This window comes from Hemicordylus capensis, chromosome 6, assembly GCF_027244095.1.
Source record: "Hemicordylus capensis ecotype Gifberg chromosome 6, rHemCap1.1.pri, whole genome shotgun sequence".
In the NCBI taxonomy this organism is placed as follows: domain Eukaryota; kingdom Metazoa; phylum Chordata; class Lepidosauria; order Squamata; family Cordylidae; genus Hemicordylus; species Hemicordylus capensis.
In genome coordinates, this window is record NC_069662.1 from 10,803,927 (window position 1) to 10,820,816 (window position 16,890).

General features: G+C 45.7%; 1 protein-coding gene across 1 annotated transcript in view; it reads left to right on the top strand.

The window, feature by feature from the left end:
- LOC128330817 (vomeronasal type-2 receptor 26-like) overlaps positions 1-16,890 on the top strand; it is a 33,793-nt gene that overhangs the window by 15,245 nt on the left and 1,658 nt on the right. The window contains exons 4-5 of the mRNA XM_053264184.1: positions 2,543-2,770; positions 9,455-9,581. Of these exons, the coding sequence (XP_053120159.1) occupies positions 2,543-2,770; positions 9,455-9,581 (355 nt within the window). The remainder of the gene's footprint in view (positions 1-2,542; positions 2,771-9,454; positions 9,582-16,890) is intronic.

The window sequence follows — 16,890 nt, forward strand, 5'->3', positions numbered from 1 at the left end:
AAAGAGAAAGGGAGAATAGATGCTTTCAGGCAGCAAGCCTGACTGAACTGAGAGACTGAAGAGCTCGCTTGGGCTCTAAGGAGCTCAAGACCACGCCCCCTTTTTGCTTGGCCACACCCCCTTTGTGATCCAACGTGCAAAGGGGGCGTGGCATCAAGCTCCTTAGACCCCGAGTGAGCTCTTCGGTCTCTCATTTCAGTCTGCCTGAAAGCATGTATTATCCCTTTCTCTTTATCTCTGGAGGGAGAGAAAGAGAGAAAGATGCTTTCAAGCAGCAAACACTGCTTGAAAATAATCAGCAAGTGCTGCTCGCTCAGCGGGCCTCCTAGTACCCCTCCTAGTACCCCATGTACCCCAGGGGTCATTCGGGCCAGAACTGGCTGGAAGTAGCGCCCATGGTGTGCACGCACTAAATCCAGCCAAGAACAGGGGAATGGGCGGCAGGGAGGTATGCTGCCGCCCCATGGGCCATGGCTAGCTTTCTCTTTTAAATAAAAAATGGAGTGGCATTCTGCCAGCTATGAATGGGGGAAGGGGTAGAGGTGCTGCTTTCTTAGCCCTGTGTGTGTGTTTGTTCCCCCACGTTGCTTCCCCCAGCGCCTTCCTTAGTCAGAGAGGCACTGGTTCCTTAGCCTTGTGTTTGTTTGTTCTCCCCTCCCTCCTTGTGCAGCAAAGCGTGGCTTCCTTGCCCGAAGTTTTGACTGCACAATGATTTCCTTGGGAGCTGAGGGGAAGAAGGGAAGAAGCTGGGGGCCCCGATCCCAAGCAGCTCTTGGGGCAGCCGTCCAAGGAAGGGAGTGGCGGCAGCAGGTAGGCTCCCCACCCTGAGCCACCGCACTGGGATGATAAGGCAAGGTTTCCTATTTCTGTGCTGCCAACACACCGCACAGAAAGATCAGCTCACAACTCTTTCCTGCTATATCTGCTGTTGTCCCAAATAGAATAAACCCTTCATTCATTCCTCTAGCTAAAGATCTCTAATCCAGAGCTTTTTCTTGGAAAGCCACATTCCCATATTGCAAACCCTGAATCAGAGAACCTGATTTCCTCTTCCTTAAATCTCAGACACATGGCATGAGTGCAAGATAATCAGCTGACTGCTTGGTTGGTGTTTCCCCCGCTTTTCCTTGCCTGCCTAATGTGTTGAGTGGATTCCAGATTGTATTGTAGAAATGTCAGTGCTAGCAAACATGCAGTTTAGCAACTTGGCACTGGCTTAACTTCAAAATTCATAATTTGTTGTAAATGGTGTGCTTTAAAAGAGAAGTTGTGACAGGTGCATTTATTAAGGAGCATGAGAAAGCCTTCAGTTCATACTATATAAAGTCAGCATTGAGACTTTTTTAAAAAGTTAGATAATTATATGATACTTAAGCTTTTATGTAACTTGTTGGTGTTGTTAGATTTACATAGATTTTAGGAGGAACAGCTTTGTCTCTTTAACCCATTGTATACTTAGAAGCTTATCTATTTCTTTGCCCTTGATTTGGGAAGCCCTTCAACTAGAGCAGGGGTTCCCAACCTGTGTCACTCCAGATGCTGCTGAACTACAACTCCCATAATCCCCAGCTACAGTTTTTGTGGCTGGGATGATGGGAGTTGTAGTTCAGCAATGTCTGGAGTGCCACAGGTTGGGAACCCCTGAACTATGGTAAAATTACGTGAAAGATGGGTGTCAGATTGGACGGGAGGGGAGGGCCCATAATTTCAGTGCTTGCCCTAGGCACTATTTTCCCTAGATACGCCTCTGAGGAAGAGTGAATGGTCAGATGGATAGGGGCAGCAACCTAGGAACCTAGGAAGTCATGACTTCATCTGCCCAGCTGGTGCCCTGGTTCGGTTGAAAACCCTTCTTCCTGCCTACTTTAGGGGGGGAAAGGGGATTGTAGGCAGAACACCAAGGGGATGAACTAGATAAGAAAAAAGCAATGATGTCATGGTAGAATCTTCCTTTACAGGCACCAGATCTATTGAAAAGACATGCGTGTTTTTCTGAATTGAAAGGTTGAGTGGGTTTTCTGTATTGTGACCAAACTGTAGCAGTGAATGCAAATTGTACTAGGAAATGTGAAGTACACCAGTTACCAGCCCTTTAGTAGACACACTTTAGTAGACAATAAATTTTTAATGTTTTCATGTCAGCCTTAGCTGGGTATTTCATTCTGCTTGTTTTTTGTTGTAAGTACCATGACCTTTAATGGCCAGTAGTGGTGATAGTGATGATGACAGAAGGCAGAATGCCTCTGAGTACCAGTTGCAGGGAAGTAACAGCAGGAGAGAGAGCATACCCTCAACTCCTGCTGTATGCTTCCAGTGGCATCTGGTGGGCGACTGTGTGAAACAGGTTGTTGGACTGGATGGGCCTTGGGCCTGATCCAGCAGGGCTGTTCTTATGTTCTCATATTCATAAGCTATAGCATTCTTTGTAGAACTATTACTTTAAAGCTGCATTAAATTTCTAATAATGACCACTAATAACATTCGTTATTAGATGTTTATGTACATCCTAACAAATTCTTCCTTTTGTGCACCTCCAATACAGCTCCACCGCTTTCTGAGAAGTGGATCATTTAACAACAGTGCTGGAGAAAAGGTTTCCTTTGATGAAAATGGGGAATTAGTTGCTGGATTGGATATCATCAACTGGGTCACATTCCCAAACCAGTCCTTCCGTAGAGTCCGAGTGGGAAAGATAGAACCAGATTGTCCCACAAGACAGGTGCTCACAATTCATGAGGATGACATTCAGTGGCCCAGCAGATTTAACCAGGTAGGATCTGTGTATATTTGAAGATGTCTCCATTGATTTCCACAGTGGGCCACTGCTACCAGCACTAATTTGTTGCGTTCCAACTGATAAGATACTGGATGGAAACTTGAAGTTCTGGATAGAAATTTAGTTGCCCAAGATTTTTTTCTAGGCTGAAAATCAGCATTCAGCATCTTTAAGCTGTGCTGGGACCTTCAGACAGTGAAGGTAGGTTCTTAGTGTGAGGATACTAAATATTTAAGAAGATAAGACTTGAAAGATTATTGCCAAGTGACTCAGCAACTGTTCAGTTCAGTTAGAACTGAACTGGCAAACAGTGCAGACCTAGCATATCTCCACCATGAGAGAGTTGATGTCTTCTAAGTTCTCCGCTCTCATTTCATCGGGAGAATCCCATCCGGTGGCATTATTTTGGATCAGCCATACTCTTTGGGGCAAACAGGAGAAGGAAGAACTTCTGATGGGCCGCTGTGACATTTTTGCCTAATTCTTTGCCAGTGAAGTTGCTCTTTTCCGTTCTGAGTTGGACTCTGATTGTGCTATGTCTATTGAGGTGATGGAGGTAATATCTTTTGATGTCATTTGGAATACATTTGAGATTGTGGAGGCTGATGATGTGGATAGGTTTCTATGTGGTATGAGTGTGGCTTCTTGTTTGCTTGAGCCTTGCCCCTCCTGGTTGATTTGTTCGGCCGGGCGGGGGGCGTGAAATCCTGGATCCTAGCGTTAGTGACTTTATCACTCCGGGAGGAAAAGGTTCATCTAGCTTTGAAAGAAGCAGTAGTCCACCCGCTCCTGAAGGCTTCTTCCCTCAACCCAGAGATATTAGATAATTTTAGACCTATCGCCAAACTTCCCTTATTAGGGAAGGTATTGGAGAAAGTTGTTGCTGCTCAACTACAGAGAATCCTAGATGAAGTGGATTTTTTTTTTTTTACCCTTTCAAGAAAGTGTTTAGGACACGTCAAAACATGGAAATGGCATTGGTCACTGTGCTGGAGGACCACTATTGGAGCCTTGATGAGGGGAGTGTTCCTCTCTTGGTTCTATTAGATCTCTCAGCAGCTTTTGATACCACCGACCATGGTATCTTTCTGGAACATCTGCGGCGGTTTGGAATCGGGGGCACAGTTTTTTGCAGGTTCCATTCCTACCTTAGTGTATGGTTTCACAAGAGAGAGGCCATGGGCTAAAACACTCACCTCCAATGCAAACTGTTTGCATTGGAGGTGAGTGTTCTAGCCCATGGCCTCTCTCTTGCGGGGTGCTGCAGGGCTCAAGGCTCTCTCCCATGCTTTTTAACATCTATATGAAGCTGTTGGGTGAAGTCATCCATCGGTTTGGGTGAGGTATCATCCGTATGCTGATGGTACTCAATTGTACATTGCCAACCCGGGCCAATCCAGGGAGGCCATGAATGTGTTGGCCCAGTGTCTGGAGGCTGTAAGGCTTTGGATGGGCCAAAACAAGCTCAGGCTTAATCCCTCCAAGATATAGTTGCTCTTGTTCAGTTCTCAATCTGGCCAGGTTCTGGTTTTGAGTGTTTCCCTTGATGGAGTCGCTTTCCCCTTGAAAGAGCAGGCTCATGATTTGGGGATCATCCTGAACTCACGGCTCCTGCTAGAACAGCAGTTGGTAACCATGGCCAGCAAAGCCTTTGTACAGATTCGTCTGGTGTGCCAGTTGTGGCCTTGCCTCAACCAGCAGGCCCTAGCAACCGTAACTCATGCCTTCATCACCCAGGGATGCATCTAGGTGATTTTGCAGCCTGGACCTAAAGGCCTTTCGAGTGACACCCCCCTCATAAGTTAACCATCATCGCTTAAAAGCAGTGGTGGGCACCCCCTCACCCCCACTGTGTTAAGCATCATCATCCCACATATACAGATACACCATGACACACACATTATTTTTAAACACCTTTCTGAGCCAAGTGAAGAAAATCTTCACTTGGAAGACAGAAATTGAACTAGTTAAGCATTGCCCATTATTTAAAATTTTCACAGCAGGAAAACTTCACTAATTTCTATCTTTGAAAAGCATAGGGACCTTGCAAGTAATTGCAATACTGACCAACCAACACTGGATTAAAGTAGGTGTCACACTTGATGTAGAAAACTACCACCACCAGTGTTCTCTCTAAGAGGAATTCCCAGATGTTGTTGACTACATCTCCCAGAATCCCCAGCAAAAGGCCACTGCAGCTGGGAATGCTGGGAGTTGTAGTGAACAACATCTGGGAATCCCTGTTAGAGGGAACACTGACCACTACAGATGAATCTCAGCATCATGTCCTATTGAACACTGCAACAAAACTGGTGACAAATTGCATATAAACCTTACTAAACTACACCACCAATCAGTGTTCCCTCTACCAGGGAATACCAGATGTTGTTGACTACAACTCCCATAATTCCCTGCCAAAGACCATCACAGCTGTGGATTTTGGGTGTTGTATTCAACAACTGGAATTACCTATTAGAGGGAATGCTACCATCAATGAATCTCAGAATAGTCTTTCTCTGAAATCTTGTGTAACACTTGAGAGTGCCCAGCATACATGGACAGGGAGACAGCAGCACAATCCAACACACAGGTCAGGGCATAAACCTCAGCAAGGTCTATTCTAAGTGTTTATTTGAATCACAGCGAAAGAAAGAAAGAAAGAAAGAAAGAAAGAAAGAAAGAAAGAAAGAAAGAAAGGAAGAAAGAAAGAAAGAAAGCCTTCCAAAAATGGATCAGATTACTTTTCTTCCCAAGGCATTGTCAAGGACTGAGACATTTCTTCCACATCTATATTGGTTATTTAATGAAGAAAGGGTTTGGCTTGAAGAGAAGCAGAGAATGAGTACAAGCTGCTGCCACCTCCTCCTCCACACACACACCCCCACCACACACACACCCAGAGAACAGTTGAAGCAAGCAATAGATCCCTCTTTGAGACCCATCACACTCTCTCTCACATCTGACTCCCCAGGGCCACTCCAAGACCCCAACCCCCAGTATAACAGGAAAACTCAGTACTGCGCAGCACCACCCATACCTTGGTCCTTCCCTCTAGTCTCTTGATGTGCAGGGAGCATAGTTTGCAGTTGCATTTTGCACATGCTCAAGGGCACTTCTATGGATTCTTGCTTCATAAATGTCAAGGCTGTGCTCCAGAGCTGCAAACACATGCTCAGGGAAACTTCATGGATCCCGTGGCTGAACCGGTTCTGCTGCCCAAACTGCAGATCCAGTATTGCACTTGCAGAGAGGGTGCAACTGGATGTAACCAAGTGCTGGATAACATTAGCGCCCGCCACACAGGGAAGCACAATTTGCAGACTGTTTAAGCTGATGCAGTGTTAGGGAAGCCATGGAATTTGAAGCAACAAAATAAAATACAATACAATTGGGTACAAGGGAGGACAGGGGGCAAGACTAAGGCTCTCTCAGAATGCTTCCTTAAGCTGGGCAGGTGTGGACTGTTCCTTGGATGGGAGACCAGTGGGTGGGGGAAAGTCCCCCCTCCCCAATATAAGGAAGCCATTGTAAAAAGGGTAACCCAATAATAATAGACCACAGGAGGAGTCGGTGCAAATGTGTACATTTTATATATATGCAAAAGAACAATAGCACTGGCATTGCAAAAAGATAATAATGAAATCCAGCCCTCAAACTGATGTATAGTGAAATAATTACAGAATTGCACAGCTTGAGATAGTTTGAATAAGAGTTCTCTGCAAGGGAAGTTGCTTTGCCTGTCAGTGCATTTGTCCCTCTAGTAATTTTCCATCCCCCCCAAGGTTAAAGCGACCGACCATGGAATGTAGAAAAGCTGATATGAATAAATGCTGATATGTCTAGGAAGAAATTGGCTGTCTGCCTGCGTAAATGAGTATGGTTTGTTGTATGGCCTTGGTTAGGCACCTTGGCATCAACATGCTGTTTTCTTGTGTGGATGACTTTTGCATTTTTCTTGTATAAAGCTATGGCTGTTTGAAATGATTCTTTGTCCTGCTTCGAGCATTAGCAAAAGCAGCACCTCTGTTACTTAAGGCAGAATAAAACTTTGATCTTTAAGTCCTCTCACCTGGGCTGATAATTATTGGGCTCCATCTGCCCAGGAACGAACCTCCCCTACTGGGTCAAGTCTACCTAGTACATCAAGTGGTGCTGTGACTCGGATTCGAAATACAAAGGCTATGAAGTAGAGTGTGGTCCTCGACGTATACCTTGTGTTGGACTAGGACTGGGAAGGGAAGGCCCAAGTTCATTTCCCCTTTAGCCATGAAAGTCGATGGGTGACTCTGGGCCAGTCACTTATCTCTCAGCCCAGCATACGTCACAGGATTGTTGTGAGGATAAAAATAAATATGTATTCTGGGCTTTCCAGGAGAAATGCAGGATATCAATAGATAAAAATTAAAATGTTATGTTTCATCGCATTGGAAGAGAATAATGGACCAAGGGGGACAATCGATCACAATCAAATTGCTCTCCCCCCTGCCAAACCAGCCCTCCACTTAATACCCCAACCCACATGTAGCCACACATGCAGGCAAACAGTCTTCTCCCCCCACCCACAGGCATCCAAACCAGCCCTTTCCTCTGACCCCAAACCCACAGCCAAACCGATAGCCAAACCAGCCCTCTCCCCAGCAAGACCCGAACCCAACCCAGTCCTCCTCCCACCCACCCACGCACCTACCCAAGAGCATAATACCCAGGCCTCACAGCATAATAGAAAGGAGACAGTAGAACTAGGAGTAGACGGGCTGGGGCACAATTTTAGCCAGACAGCTGCCTGCCCCTAAGCAACAGACAACAGCCAGGATCTCTGCTGCACAGTGCCAGCAGAGTGGAGGACACATATACATACACGGTTGCTAGTAGCGGTGCGGCACCATCCCCGCTGAGGCCCCGCTGCCCTTCACGGCTCCACACACTACTGCGGTGATGGCAGCCTGCACAACTCTTGGAGGGGAGCATTCGGAGCCCCCCTCCCGGGCAGTGGAGGACCGGGTCAGATCCCCATGGCCCGGTCCGAAGAGCACCTTTGTCATCACCTCTCGGTTGAACTATTTCAACGCACTCTTCCTGGGGTTGCTTTTGTAGGCAATCCAGAAGCTTCAGCTGGCTCAAAATGCCATGGCCTGGCTGCTTATGGACAGCAGAAATTATGATCATCTCAGGTGAGCCTTCTCAGAGTTTCGGGCCCTCGTGGGAGGGTTTTCTCTGTTGCAGCCTCCTCTTTATGGAACCCTTGCCTCCTGAGATTCATATTGCCCCCCTCCCTTCTGTCCTTTAAGAAGCTTTTGAAAAATTATTTATGTATATGTATGTATGTATGTATGTATGTATGTATGTATGTATTTATTTATTTATTTATTTTGCCAGGCATTTAGTTTGTGTGTGAGAGAGAGAAGGGGTCCCTCCTTGTCTTCATTGTTGTTGTTTTAATTTATGTAAATCACCTCGAGTCGAACTCATGCGGTCAATAAATTTGCTAAATAACTAGATAGATAGAGTATAATATAGACTCTTTAACTATGTCAGAAATTCTTTTGAAATAGCACAGTTGCACAGGAGCACCTGAACTATAAATATAAAGTTATTGTAGGTTCTGAAGTCCCAAAAAGTGGAGGTACGGGGATCTAATGTAAACAATGGAACTACTTGAGAGTAAAAATAATGATGTGGTCAAAGTTTAAAAAAGACCTCTTGCCATTGCCACCAGCAAGGGAAGCCCTACAAATGGGGGGCACATACACAGGAGGACCTAATGGAAACCCTTCAGATCTGAGGCTGTCTCTACATTTATCTTCTTGGCAAAAGACTGCAGTAATACCCGTGGCCTTGTTATTTGGGGGGATGTTAATTTTTACCCCCAGTAGGTAAACAGCAGAGCACTAAGGAAGAGAGCACATACTCCACAGAGTAAGTGGCAGAGGATTGTTTAGTTGTTACACCTATTTAGAGAAAACACATGCATTATCTTGTAGAGCAAAATACTAAGTATTTATTGGTTAAGTACACTTGGATAGGAAAGATCTAACCCTTATCTAAAGGACTACATAATGAATAGGTAAAGAGAAAGAGAGATGTTTCCAGCTACTCTCTAAGAGGAAAGGAAGGATGGTGACTCAGCACAGGAAGTGCTCACGCGTCAGATCAGAGGTCCGAGATTAGGGACAAATAGAGAGACCCTTAATCACTGTCTACTCCCAATGCCCCTGGTGGTCTTTAGGATAGTTGGTGCAAAAAGTCGTTGCACTGGAACTCCATCTCCAACATGTTAAACCCTCAAAAAGCAGGAGCTCCCTGAATGGCCTGCCATTTTGTTGTCCCATGAAGAATGCATTTTCACAGATATTCTAGAAAATGGAGGCCAAATGCAATGTTTTCAGGTTCAATGAAGACCAGAACTGCCCTGGAATTTGGGGTTTAGTGTCAACATGCTAAAACATTTGATCAGAAGGTAAGTGACCCAGTCTGAAATAGCTGGGGAAGGCTAACATCATAGGCCAGTCTGAACACAATTGTTACATTGGCCAGAGAGTCTATTAACCCTTCTCTCCTCTCCCCTATGCTGAGCTTGTGAACCAGCAATGCCGAGGAAAGGGCATAGAGTGAGATTATGAACCTTTGTGATTTCAACTGCCCAAACATAAAACACTGGCCTCTTTCATGTATGGACAGGCACGGCCTCTTTCCCTGTGTAATGACCACTGCCATCCTGGCTATAGTAGGACAAAGGCAGAAGGGAAGCCATTTTGCTGCTATGATTGCCTTCCATGCCCAGAAGGGAAAATTTCCAACCGTAAAGGTAAGAGATGTCCTGTAAAATTACTATAGAATATAGGGACTATGATCCAGCCTGCTTCAAGCACAGTTGATTAGGCTCATAGATCCCTTCTGCTTGAAAATGTGTTGGCAATTCAGCAGTGACTATTTCTGGTAGGAAAAAAGAATCAGATGTAAGAACAATCTTTTTGTCCTTTATGCTAAAACACCTTCACAGAAAGAAAGAAAAAATGACAGCCTAGCTGGAGGTAGCAATAAATTCCAGTCTGTCTTATTCCAGGAGATAAGATGGGACTAGACAGGGATAAGAGTAGTCTCTACACTTTAAAAAAAGATATGTTTCTTTGCGGGCGGCAAATAGTCATGATTGTCTCCCATTCATCCTTTCTAACTACTCTGGTTCTGCTCAAAGAAATAATTCACATACAGAATCCATATATGACTGTCTGGAGGTGTGGCTACCAACAGATCCAGGCCCTCCAGATTGTTGGGAACTCTCTCTGGTAAGAGATACCCTTCTATTACAGCAGAGCGTGATGTATAGGCCTCAGTACAAGTGTACTGAGGCACAATACAGCAGGGTCTGCCTAGGCATGTGTGTATGCTGAGTGTAAAAGGAACTTGGAGCCAGTTCATAGTTTCAAATCAATATAAGGAATCTTTATTGGTGAACTCCATTCTAGTTAGGAAAGTGGAGAGGCAGGATCAATAATATAGCTTGCTAGCTGGATGCAGAGGGATGCATCTCTGAACACATGGTGCAGGGAGTGAGGAGCGTGGGTTTTGCAAGGAAGAAGTAAGGGAAAGAGGAAGTGGCAGGCAGGCAGGAAGTCCCTGAGAGTAGCAATCTACATATGAAAGGGATAGTGTCAGAGCAGTAGAGAAGGGATGACCAATGTCTTGACCACTCTAGCCCTCTGACTCACTAATCTGTCCCCCTCTGTCATTGAGACATGAGACAGATATAGAGTCCTTCACTTCCAACACCCCCTCTCGATGTCTCGTAGCTCAGTTCACAAGATTCATTCTCTCTCAGCTTTTCAAAGCAGGGTCCTGGCAGTGGTTTACTGAGTAGATCTGCAAGCATTTCATTTGTTGGGCAGTAAATCAGCTTGATTAGTCAGTCCATCCTTTTGCAGATTTTTCACTACATGGTACTTCACATCAATATGCTTGGTAAGCCTCTTTACATCTTCTTTTTTGGAGAGTTGAATGCAGCTTTGGTTGTCTTCTGGTACACTGGTACGGGCTGTGGTACATCTATACCTATACCTTTCAGTAGTTAACACAGCCACTGTATCTTGTGGCAGCCCTGTGCAGCTGATATATATTCTGCTTCAGTGGTATATGATGCTGTTATGTCTTGCTTGGTGCTTGACCAATTTATGGCTCCATCTCCATAGAAAATTATGTGACCGCTGGTGGAGTTCCTTTTTGTTAGGTCTCCACCCCAGTCTGCATCTATGTATGCTTCTAGTTTTGGTCCACAGCTAGCTGGTAGCTTGAGCTTAAAGTGTGCAGTACCACTTAGGTACTTAACAAGTCTCTTAATTCCATTTTAGTCCTTGACTGTTGGTGATGCAGTCTTTCTGCAAAGTAAGCCAACTGCTGCACTGATATCTGGCCTAGTTGGTGTACTAATGTATAGAAGCTTACCCAATGCTTCATGATATCTATGGTGGTCAGACAGTGGCTCAGTTTGATCTTCCTGCTTTATGTAGTTAACTTCCATTGGAGTTGGTAGTATAGGATTCGAGTCTTCCAGTCTCAGCATGTTTATCAGTTCTTTAATTTTCTGTTCTTGGTTGATGAGGCAACTTCCATCTCTCTCTCTTTGTACTTGAATGCCAAAGTAGTGTGTGATGTTGCCAAGTTGCTTGACTTCCACATCTCTGTTCAGATGATGCATTATTTCCTTGCTGTCATCTGAATTCTCATAGGCAAGAATCAAATCATCATACGCCAAAATGTAAGTCCATTTGCCATCTCTGCATTTTATGTACAGGCAGGGATCAGCTTCACTTCTTTTGAAGTTTGCTTGAAGTAGTGTATCATTTAATTTTGTGTTCCGTGCTCTGGCAGCCTGTTTCAAACCATAAATTCTGTTTTGCAGTTTGCATACAATGTCCTCTTTGCATTTCTCTAAGAAACCTAGTGGTTGTTGCATGTAAATGTCCTCTTCCAGTTCTCCATGCAAGAAAGCAGTTTTCACATCTAGGTTTTCAATGTGCATTCCTTTGCTAGCAGCAATAATTAACAGAGTCCTTACTGTGGTGTGTTTGACTACTGCTGCAAATGTTTCATTGTCGTCTTCTCCATATTTCTGTGAATATCCTTTTGCTACTAGTCTGGCTTTGTAGCACTGAATCTCACCATCCGCATCACGTTTGAGTTTAAAAACCCATTTGCAGCTTATAGCTTTCCTCCCTTGAGGTAGTTTAGTAAGAGTCCAGGTTTTGTTTTTCTGTAGAGCTTCAAGCTCTTCAATTGCAGCTTCTTACCACTTCTGGGCTTCTGATTGTGGGATTTGGGATATTTCCTCCCATGATGACAGAGGCGTAACTAGGGAAAACGGCGCCTGGGGCAAGCACTGAAATGGTGCCCCCCCACACCGCGCCCCCACCACCGCCCCCCCAACATACTACATTATACTTAGGTTTTTCCTCACAAGCGCCCACCGCCGCCGCCAAGCCAGGCCACTGACTGGCCGCCAGGCGCCAGCAAAGCAATGGGGGGGGGCGCAGGCGGCGCAGAAGGGACCGCTCGTGGGGAAGGGGGCACCGACGCGCTCCCTTGACTGCTGCAGCGCTGCTGCACTGAGCAGGAAACATTTGTATTAACAAAAAATTTTTAAAAATTTTAAAAAATTTTGGTCATGGTGGCGCCCCCCACCTGACCAGAAAAGATGGCGCCCGGGGCACATGCCCCCCCTGCCCCCCTATAGTTACGCCTCTGCATGATGAGGGTTCTGGTTATTCCGCCATTCTTGCAAGGTAGTACAGTCTTGGGGCTGGAACACCTCTAGTTGAGCGCGTTGAGCGCCTCACCTCATTCTCTTTGGTCTCTTCCACTATCTCAGGTGCATCTGGTGGATCGCTGGAAGTCTTTGAGTAGGGTTGGATCTGGATCTGCTGTCTCCTCCTCCTTAATTCTGCTGACATCAGGAAGCATAATCTAGTTGTCAGGGTGTTTAGTCTGGTTGCTTGCTTTGGTGTAGGCCACCTCTGAAGGCACAGCTCTTTCATTCTCATCAAAATACACCGATCTGCTAATGGTTATCTTGTTGGTGTCAGGATCCAGAATTCTGTAGCCTTTGGATTGCGCTGAGTAGCCTACAAAAATCCCTTTTGTGGCCCTAGCTCCTAACACTTCTTTTTTCCTTTTTTCCTTAAAAGCGACACCTTTTAACGTGGTGATTCTCTTTATTGAGTGGGGGGTGAGTAACTGACCCTATTCACCCCCTGCACAGTACCTCCAGTGACTGTTGCTGGTGTCTATCATATTTCTTTTTAGATTGTGAGCCCTTTGGGGGACAGGGATCCTTCTTATTTATGTATTATTTCTCTGTATAAACCACCCTGAGCCATTTTTGGAAGGGCAGTATAGAAATCAATCAATCAAATAAATGAATAAATAAATGAATAAATACATGAATGTAATATAACAGCAGCTTGGTGCTCAGTCTATATAGTGCTCAGTTTCTAAAATGACATGAGGCTGAATAGTGGTAACAAATAGCATAGTGAAATTATACACCTCTCTCTCTCTCTCTCTCTCTCTCTCTCTCTCTCTCTGCCACAGTAGAACAGCATCTTAAATTTTTTTAAAGGTTTTGTAAATTGTGGACGATGCAAGTCATTTAATGGTACTAGAGGCAGTGGGCCCATGGACAACTGTCTCCCCTTGCCCTATTATAGTTCCGCCCCTGGCTGCTGCGTATCTACTACCTCCTTTCTGAAAAACAAGACAAGACAAAATGTATTTTTACTTTAAAACATGGATGGGGGTGATGGTTGGACTCACAGAATTCTGGATTTACAGAGGGAAGGAGAAGTCCTCTTCCCTGCATGGAGACTTCCTGATGCGCAAAGCGGGGGGACGACCCAATTATTTTGCATGGAGGTCAGAGGCTAAATTCCCAACCAAAAAACTCTAGGGTTACCTGGATCTTTCTTCAAATGAATACCGAAAGCCCCCATCTTAAAGGAGAATAATCACACTCATTAATATTTTTAGATGTATTAATCAAACACAAATGATTAATAGCATGGATTGTGTCTCTAGTCCCCCCCCCCCAACACACACACACACACACACACACAATGCTCCTGATTTTAAGGCATTTCGGAGCAGTTCCACACACTCTTACTAGTTTCAGATCCCATCTGTTTAAATTCAAATTCCAGGAGATCAGTTTTCTTTTAAGCTTGGTGTTTTTTTCAAATCTCCTGAAGATCTATAAAGCTCCTTGAGAATGGCAAGAACTGCTTTTAATGGGGGTGGGGACTGGTTAGAAATTTCAGATCAGCACCAGGAAGATTTGATTGACCGGACGGGGGAAAAGCAGCTGGAAATCTTTCTCTCTCCCCTTTCTCTCTGCAGTAAATACCCAGAGCAATGGATCTTTGTTCTAATATAAACCACTGGGGAAAGGAGCAAAGAGTCCTCCCAATAAGGGACACTGCACAAAATTGCAGTAAACCACCAGCTGAACTCATGCATCTAAGAGGCTGTAGGAAATTTATTTTTTCTGTTACTCATGAGTGACCTTTCTTCTCTCTGTGCTCTACATTACCCGGGAGGCTTCACCTAGGAGGTGTCATTGATCTTATCCTTCTTATTATCACACCCCTTCCTGACACTGTTCATTTTGGTGTGAAAAATGCTGGGGAATATCATGCTCATGTGGGGGCTTTCCCACTTCCCTCTCGGCGAGCACTCACAGATCCAAAGAAGACCATCCCTCCTCCTTTCCCGCGATCAAGTCCTTTTATAGACACAGCTTCTAGTAATTTCTACCACCACAACAGGGATTCAGCGCCCAACCTTGCCCATTCTCTACTAGGGGTGTGCAATTTGGATTTTCGGTGATTTGGTTCAGGACCCGAACCGAATCACCCCTGTTCTGTTTTGTGCCCGAATATGGGCCACCTGAATCACCCTTGATTCGGTTCGGATTCGGATTTAATCCAAATCCGAATCGATTTGGGGAACAAAAAGGGGCCCCAGGGCAAAATATTGGGGTGGGGTGGTAGTGCCCAATGGGTGGAAGCTACCACCCCAATTTCAGGGGGATTGGGCAAAGGGCTGATTTTTGGGGAATTTCTGAAGTTTTGGTGTCTTTGGGGCAGATTGGGGCAGAAAGTGGGGCCTGGAGCACAATAGTGGGGTGGGGTGGTAGTGCCTAATGGGTGGAGGCTACCACCCCAATTTCAGGGGGATTGGACAAAGGGCTGATTTTTTGAGAATTTTTGAAGTTTTAGTGCCACCCATTAGGCACTATCTACCAGCCCACCCCACTCTTTTGGGGCAGATCCACTTTCTGCCCCCAATCTGCCCCAGACACCAAAATTTCAAAAATTCCCAAAAAATCAGCCCTCTGCCCAATCCCCCTGAAATTGGGGTGGTAGCCTCCACCCATTAGGCACTACCAACCCAACCCACTCTTTTGGGGCAGATCCACTTTCTGCCCCCAAACTGCCCCAAAGTCACTAAAACTTCAAAAATTCCCAAAAAATCAGCCCTTTGTCCAATCCCCCTGAAATTGGGGTGGTAGCCTCCATGCATTGGGCACTACAACCCCACCCCACTCTTCTGCCCTGGGCCCCACTTTCTGCCCCAATCTGCCCCAAAGACACAAAAACTTCAGAAATTCCGCAAAAATCAGCCCTTTGCCCAATCCCCCTGAAATTGGGGTGGTAGCCTGCACCCATTAGGCACTACCACCCCACACCACTCTTTTTGCCCAGATCCCATGCTATGCCCCCGAACTCCCCCAAAGTCACTAAAACTTCAAAAATTCCCCAAAAATCGGTCATGAGCCGAATCACCCGAATTTTTCAGCCCCAAAATTCGGGTGATTTGGCTCGGCCCCGAAAAATATCGGGGGGCATCGGGGGTGATTCGGTTCGGCCCTGAATCACCCAAAATTGCTCGTTTTGGGCACAGATTCATCTGTGCCCAAAATTTTTTGCACATCCCTATTCTCTACTGCTAACAGCCTACACTAAAATCATATTCAAGACTGGCAAAAGGGAATGAAGTGAAGGGATGCTGCATTTTAGAATCCTGCCTTCTGCTGTGGTAGAGTTTTTTAATCTAGAGTAACATTTGCAAATTAATCTGTCAGAGGAGAGGAGATGCCAAGCGGAGGGCAGCAAAAGAGTCTCCTTCTCTCCTCCTCTTCTGTTGAGAACCACACTGCCGGTGGGCTTTGACACCACAGATCCTTGCTTTGCTTACCAAGGTCCAACTTTAGTGGGGTTACTCCTCAGTGCTGCTGCAGGCTACACAGTTCAGTGTGTGTCTCAGTGGCTGGCACGGCATCGAAAGGCTCTCAGTGTGCATGACGTGCAGTGTGCAGCCAGCAGGCTGGGGAAAAATCACCTGTGCACTATTGCCGCTGGGAGAAATCAAAGTGGTGGCGGTCCAATCAGCTGGAGTGCTCCATGCCACTGGCCAATGGGAGCACCTGCCACCCGGAGATTTTGCACAAGTGCAAGTGGGGGTGTTGTCAGAAGGTCAATCCAGCTAATCACGGCCATAATGGGCAGGGCAGTAGCAGGCATGGCTGGCTACAGCATGGCAGTGGCGAGCAGTGCGGGGTGCCTGCCTGGAGGCATAGGTGAGCCACGGTGCGATGTAGGTGATGTGAGCTCACTGAAATTATTTGGAATTGGTGTGGGGTGGTGGTGCTGGAACTTCCACCCCCTTCAAGTGGCACACAGGGCACGTGCCCTATCTGCCCCACCCTAGATAAGCCTATGGCTCTTAGAGTGATAAATTGATTTTGAAAAATAAAGGCAAGATTGATTTAGTTCCCCCTCTATACTTTGTCTCTCATCAAGTCCTGCCTGAAAGTCTTCCTCTGTGATTTGGTTTTTATGTCTCCTGTCCATTAGTTTGCTTGACTCTGAGCATGTGTGCCTTTTCAGTTCTGCTCTGGAGTAAGAACCCAGTCTGCTTTTTATTGATCTGTGCATATCCAGAGTTCCTTAGCATGCCTAGAGCCTTCAAAGCCACACCTGCATCCATGCACAGGAGTGAGAAGTATGGTGTTGTTATTGGAGCATTTGAAGAATCGGATTGCTGGGGAGACAAGCCCAACACCA